The sequence below is a fragment of the Tachysurus fulvidraco genome, chromosome 3 (genome assembly GCF_022655615.1).
Source record: "Tachysurus fulvidraco isolate hzauxx_2018 chromosome 3, HZAU_PFXX_2.0, whole genome shotgun sequence".
NCBI classification, from domain to species: domain Eukaryota; kingdom Metazoa; phylum Chordata; class Actinopteri; order Siluriformes; family Bagridae; genus Tachysurus; species Tachysurus fulvidraco.
In genome coordinates this window covers 31,220,888-31,228,387 of record NC_062520.1, presented here as the reverse complement: position 1 = coordinate 31,228,387, position 7,500 = coordinate 31,220,888, and the positions used below count along the sequence as shown (strand labels likewise).

Here is a 7,500-nt window from a genome sequence, read left to right as displayed (position 1 = left end):
CAGTTTCTAAGCATGTAAAAGGTTCATTCGAAACGTGAAGACGGAGCATTAATTTATTTGAGCTTATTGATAAATGTTAAAACCTTAAAACACACACACACACACACACACACACACACACACACACACACACACACACACACACACACACACACACACACACACACACACACGCACACACACACACGCACACGCACACGCACACTCTTACTTTAAATAGGCCCAGATTAGATAAAATTGTCATAATAAAAATACTGTTATCTGAAAAAAAGCACCACTGAAAAATATTTGCGTTATTTTTTAAAATCGTATTAAAGTGTATTAATTAATGGCAGCCATTTACTTGTGAATGGTATTTTTATGACCTGATAATGTATTCAATTATTGGTGAGCTCTTGGTTATTGGATTATACATTAGAATATAATAAATAGAATTTATTAAAACTTACCAAAGTGACGAAGGTTATAGAGAGAGTATTTCCGTAAATTTATAGACTATTTTAACCTCATTTACCTCAGGACTTCCAGCCGGTCGCACGGCGCGCCGTCACATAGCTACTCTAATTCTTATAATGAATCTTGTTTCAGTGAATATTATTTCAGAGCACCGCTGCAGTTTATATTTTCGGATCAAATGAAGCACTTTCTGGTTTGACAAGCCTCTCTTAAACAGGCTTTGGCACGCAATATGACTAAAAATGTGAAAGACATAATCATCCTGAGAGGTTTCTCACAACAGCGGTTGCACGCGATGAGGTGCTCGAGCCCAATCTCAGAGCCCACGCGCTTATAACAGTTAGGATTTCGTGCAAATGCTAACCACGAGAAACACCTGAAAAGTTCTATGACTGTTTTGTTTTGACTGTTACCATGGCGGTTGTTAGGTTTTTCTCTTTTACTATTAAAAAGGTAAAACTAAAATAAAACCTAGACAAATCAGTGACAACCGGGGACACAGCAGCATTGATTAAAAAACAACAACAACAAAAAAAAAAATAACAAAAAAAAAAACAAAACTGTATTGTTTCATTTTTATGTGGCCAAAAGTTAGTGGACATCTGGGCATCATATCTATATCTGTTCCTTCCCCAACACTGGAAGCACACAGTGGTATATGATGCAGATATTTCTAGCCATATACTGTGAATTAAAAAAGTATGTTTCCTTTCTCTCACTATTGTCCAGTTCCAAATAAAAATCTGCCGTTTAAAATGAAAAAAAAAGGAAATAAAATTGACATTTTACATTTGAGCTACAAACGTTTTTTTTTAATTGTCTATAACTCAACAATACATTTGTCATGTTAAAAGAAACATATTATTTCTTTAAAAAATTCATAAAGAAATCCACACAGTCTTCTTTCCTAAGTCACTATCTTTTTTTTTTTTATCTGACCATCTTTTGCCTGTTTTAAACACCACAATAAAAACCTCGGCTCTTGTTTTGGACGAGTCCGCTTATCAGAGTCTGTCTACAAGATTAAGTGACATCCGTGATTCATGAAACTGCGAGGATTCTTCACATACATATGACTCATTACTAAAGACATCATCGTTTGGTCTTTCTTTTGGTTTTTCCACTGCTTGTTTATAAAAATCTGTCAAGAGTCTGTCACTATTAAAATTCAATCAGCCTGGACTGATAGAATTGCGACTATTTCTGAACAACCGCTGACTTCCCATCTTCAGGTCCCTAAACTCAAAAGATCCATACAGGTCACCACCCTCCAGAAGCCTCCACAGCCTGAAACAGTGGTATCACATCCCTTTTTCTCTTTTTTTATCATATCCCTAAATTAGACAGCACAATTTCTATACCATTGTGGCTCACCATAAGAATGTTGCCAGAAGCCAGACTTCATCTGTTCTTAAATAGATCCTACCTGCCAATTTGACCTCTGCTTACTAATTCTTTCTCTATTGTACCCCACTGATAAAACTCTCACTCCTTGCACTATTACCATTGTTACCCTCAATTGGACTAATCAAATTCCTATCTTCCCTCGTCATCAAAGCTGCTTACCTCGGGTACCACCCTGGTCACTGCTTAGTCAGATACCTGTAGGTTCTTTTCACATTTATATTTACCTCAATCGGTTGACAAAACCATGGAGGATTGGAAGTGATGGAATTTTACAGATGGTCTTTGATCTTTGTATAGCTTCTAAATGTTCATGATCCATCAATTGTGCACCTTTTAATCATTTTCCCCAAACACTGGACAACCGACAATGGCTATCTACTGATGGATCCTGCTGATAAGGATGCTCTTACACATCTTTGGCATTTCTCACCATCTCTACAGAGATTCTCCTTCCAGGAAATACTATCCACAAGCCAAGATTATCCACACTTAGTGTCTTCTTTGATGCTTTTGAACCATCTCAACTCTGCAATCTGTATATCCAACCTTTTCACTGTTGCTTGGGTTGTGGAAAAAAACCCCACCTAGACAACACATACCTCATAAAAATTACAGAATTATAATGTGACCATCTTTCTCTACCAGCTGACCTTGTCTAAAGACTTGCAGTTCTTTACAGATGCTACTCTGTGCATTGGTTTTATTTCTACAGCAGTTTGCTTCCTGTTGACTTTAATCATCTCTTGAATCTTATGCGAGCTTCTCTATCACTATCACTGCCCTTGTAGGTATGACAGGATGACTAAGCACTTTTACCATTTTAGATGTTGAGAGATTTACACTGAATAAATTCAAATGTATAATTGAATACGTGATCCATGATTGGAACATGTATGAACCATGTAATACATTTTATACATTTTCAGAGACCTTATTCATGAGGTTACCTGCTATATTGACAATAATTCTAATTATGGTAATTATTTTTGGTTTTGTTTACATGAATGTATCCTTGATTGAAGCACTAATAAAAACTCTTTATGCTTAAATTCTTTGTACAGTTAAAATAATTGTGTGTGTGTGTGTGTGTGTGTGTGTGTGTGTGTGTGTGTGTGTGTGTGTGTGTGTGTGTGTGTGTGTGTGTGTGTGTGTGTGTGTGTGTTTTAGAGCAATGGACGAAAACAGCACCTCTTATAATGCCAAGCTTGAAAATGTCACCCAGGAGTATTCGGATTATTATGAAAACTGCACAGGTAACTAAAATCCAACAAACTCATATCCGCTAATGCTGTTTTTGACCACATGGGGGCAGCAGCTTACAACCCGATTTTCCCCCAATAGTTTTCACACTATTTGATTATCATGTTGAATTTTGACAGCCCTGTGAATTACTAGGATTTTTATTGTGTGTGTGTATAGTATTGTGTGTCTTCATTTAATATCTTGTAGTAGTATTTGACATTGGCATTTATTTTGTTCTTATAGGCCTATATTAAGTTACAAAGTTAGTCTTTTTTGGACAAGAGTAAATTTGTAGAGATCATTTGGTTTGAATTAGCGATTATTATTTCTGTAACCAAGCTCTACCTTTATCTCTTTAATACAGGTAACAACTGCAGTCCCATTGAGATGTGTGAGTCAGACAACAGCCACGAGTTGGCCAGCATGGCTGTACAGGTCACGGTTTACATCATCGCCTTCCTCCTTGGTGTAATTGGGAATAGTCTGGTAATTGCCACATTCGCCAAGTATCGACGCATGCGTCTGCGCTGCATGACCGATGTCTTCCTTTTCTATCTTGCGATTTCTGATCTTTTACTTCTGCTTACTTTGCCACTGCAAACCACCGAAATCATCCTGGGCTCCTGGATGCTTGGGGAGGAGATGTGCAAGATAAACCATGGCCTCTGTGCCATTAACACGTACAGTGGATTGTTGCTGTTAGCATGCATAAGCATCGATCGTTACATGCTTGTTGTATGGGCCAAGGCTGCTCAGGCGTTACGTCCAAGTATGCTATGCTACAGTAAGTTGTCTGTGATTGCTGTGGTGGTGGCCTCCTTCCTCCTCAGCTTGCCAGAGCTACTGACCACCTCTGTGAATCCAGAATCGTCGAGGTGCGAGTACAGAAGGAATGATTATAGCAACGTGAGCATAAAGATGTGGCCTCGTGTGGCAAAGATCACAGGATGTTTTGTGCCATTCGTTGCCATGCTGGTGTGTTATAGCGCCATCGGCCACGTGTTAATGCAGGGCCGGGGAAAGTGCTTTCGCAGACAGAAAACACTGCGACTCATAGTAGCACTGATTTTGCTCTTCCTGCTGTTCCAACAGCCGTACGCCATAATGCTTTCTATCCAAATATTCATGACCAGTGATACTTGTGAGGTGTGGTCAGGCATTCACCTGGCATTGGACATCACCCGTAGTCTTGCTTACGTCCGCTGCTGCCTCAACCCTCTGCTCTACGCCCTCGTAGGAGTAAGATTCCGAAACGACGTGATGCGGCTGCTGCGTGATTGTGGTTGCATCTGTGCTTGTCTGTCGCACCTGATACCAAAACTGGAACATGGAAGCTCAGCGACTCCCTCATCCCCTCCTCTTACTAGTACTGTGCCCTATGATCTTAATTCACCTAAATTCTTACTCGATTCTGCCAAAAATCCTGAAGGTGTGCCTCAAGAATCATATACACCCAACATATTTTTCCCTTCTACCTTCCCTGAATTTCAAAAACCTGGGGGTATTGTTTATTCAACTTAACAGTGACCTTTCTATTTTTATCGAATGTTTCTGTTTCTACCCTGAAGTTTCTGTTTCTGTTTCTACCCTGAAATTGATTATGTTTCTTTAAATGTAAGTGTTTTATAAAAATCTAACTTGTGTTATAACAGCTGTAAACAATCAATCCTTTATTAACTTGCCATGTTGCCAAGAAACAGGAAAGTCCTCTGTCCTGACACTGGAGGCTCCTTCCATTAAGCTTCAATGTCACTTTACAGAAAACATGTATATCAGTTCTGTTTCTTTCCAATCTTTCAACAATATAATGGAACTTTTCCTTTTTAGAGTGGAAAAACTGTAATATAACAAGATCAAGTGTCTTTTTTTGTTTGTCTTTTTAAGGCTAGTCTTAATAAACGGCCATATTAACTTTGCAGTTATTCACAGCGAGTGGTAAATGTGCTTAATGTAAATGCTTGTGGAATGAGTTGCAATTTACATTCAATTTAAAACCATTAAACGCATCACAAATGCACCAGTATCTTTTTTATATATATAAATAAACAATGAAATACTCAGATTGCTTTATCTAATTTGTTTCTTAGCAAGGGGGCACGGTGGCTTAGTGGTTAGCAAGTTTGCCTCACACCTCCAGGATTGTTGGTTCGATTCCCACCTCCACCTTGTGGTTTCCTCTCCCGGTCCAAAGACATGCATGGTAGGTTGATTGGCATCAATGGAAAATTGTCCGGAGTGTGTGAGTGACTGAGTGTGTGTGTGTTTGTGTGCCCTGTGATGGGTTGGCACTCCGTCTAGGGTGTATCCTGCCTCGATGCCCGATGATGCCTGAGATAGGCACAGGCTCCCCGTGACCTGAGAAGTTTGGATAAGCGGTAGAAAATGAATGAATGAATGTTTCTTTGCAATTTAAACATCAAAAAAGCTCAACCAAATTACACCAATTAATCTGACAAACAAATTACAGCACTGGTTGTGATGTCAAGGCTAAAATCCAGTATGGACATTTACAGTTGTCCATGAAGAGAAGGAGTTGAAGAGAACTGCGCATATGAACTTAACAAAAACATATAATAAAATAAACAGACAATTGAAATAGCATTAATATGATCATGATGATAATGATTGAATCTAACATGATTTTATTCTCATTTTAGAAATTCTAGTGAACAAATGGTTTAAGCCACAAAACACACGTTCTTAATGTGTTCGTTTACATATAGCTGTTGTCTTGGAGGTTCTTTAGAGTTTCCTGTCTTTTAGGTTTGCTCGAAGTGAAACAGTAGCCTGCAAAGTGAGAGAGAGAGAGAGAGAGAGAGAGAGAGAGAGAGAGAGAGAGAGAGAGAGAGAGAGAGAGAGAGAGAGAGAGAGAGAAAAGTAGGAAGTCTCAAGAAAATTCTCGAACATTCTCGAAAGTTCTTTGACCTGCAGAGAGTTTGGTGGGCGGGTTTTAAACCACCCTACAGTATAAAACCCCTACCTACATCCTGGATGCTCACAGTTCAACATTTGCTCTCAACATGTCTCCTTTACAGAATTATCTCATGGAAGAATTTCTGGAAAAATTACAACATTCAAACGGTCCAGTTGTTTACAGAAACAACTCAATTGAAGAATATGATGCTCAGTTCATGATTACAGGGAAACAACCTTGCTTTATCGAAGTTATTACGTCAAAATCAATCACTCGAGGACTTGGCTGTTACTTTGGTTACGGCTACGTATTGACCGCCTTACATGTTATTGAAGAAAACTCAGACATACTGAGTATTTTCTATACTGAAAAAAGTGCACTGATCTATAAAGCTTGCTTTACTGAATCTTGTAACACGGATTTGAACAGAGATCAGGCTTTTATTAAATTGTTCGGTGATACCACTCCACTTGAACCTGGCCTACAGAACCACATTGGTAACATTAATGATGACAACGGATATTTTTACACTTCAACCCCCGACGGGAATTTTCAGAAGCAAGAAGGTAAAATCATTTGTCCTAAACAGTGTACTGATGTTTTTCTAATATCTGTAGCAGGTAAACCTGGAGACAGTGGCTCTCCTGTTTACAATGCTAAAGATGAAATGATTGGTATATATCGAGGTGTGATGAAGAAAAGTAAATGTTCTTCAAGAAAACCTCTGTTCTTCAATTTCTCAACAGATTTTACCCTGGTCTAAACACCAGTGTTAATGAAAAAGTCCAGAAATAAATATTTAAAAATCTACAGAATAATTTCAACATGTTTTATGATCATCATTACTATTACTCAAGATCTGCAGATATATTTTATTCTTACCATATTATGGATCTGATTCTGTTCCATCCCAACGGGTTTTGTTCATTAGTTTTATTGAACAACTAAATTTGAGGAGAAAAAAAATCCACAATGTCAATGCTAAAGCAACAACGACAAAGCTAATGTGAAGATTGACTGCACAGGAAGTGAATGCCGCCCACGCAGCTCTAACTATTTTCATGATGTGTCACCTGTCTGCTTTGAGATTTGTAAGTGTCATACAGGGAGGAGGAAGACAGACCCATACACAGTATAGCTTCAAATAAATAGGGTTTGATAAATAATACTACATAAAACAGGAACAATGACGAAAACTAAACAGGACAAAGGACGAGGATACAACAGACATGATTCGGTTAAATGGCATGGTTAAATAGACATAATTAACAATAGTGTAGAGACAGGTACAGGCAGGAGTAAACAAAGGCAGGGCAAACATGTGACACAGAACATTGTGAGGCAAACGGCGAGGCAGTGCCGGGAGCTAGGCACACGGCGAGGCGGTGGGGGGAGCAAGGCACATGGAAAGGCTGGTGTGTGGGGAGCGAGGCACACGGCGGTGCAGCCAGAGATAGCTGAGCGACGTCCACAGCCAAGCA

General features: G+C 38.9%; 1 protein-coding gene across 1 annotated transcript in view; it reads left to right on the top strand.

Annotated features, from left to right (window-relative positions):
- ccr10 (chemokine (C-C motif) receptor 10) overlaps positions 1-4,784 on the top strand; it is a 6,283-nt gene extending 1,499 nt beyond the window's left edge. Inside the window, exons 2-3 of the mRNA XM_027161007.2 lie at positions 3,031-3,116; positions 3,470-4,784. Of these exons, the coding sequence (XP_027016808.1) occupies positions 3,035-3,116; positions 3,470-4,626 (1,239 nt within the window). The 5' untranslated portion in view covers positions 3,031-3,034 and the 3' untranslated portion in view covers positions 4,627-4,784. The remainder of the gene's footprint in view (positions 1-3,030; positions 3,117-3,469) is intronic.
- Positions 4,785-7,500: the final 2,716 nt, after the last annotated feature.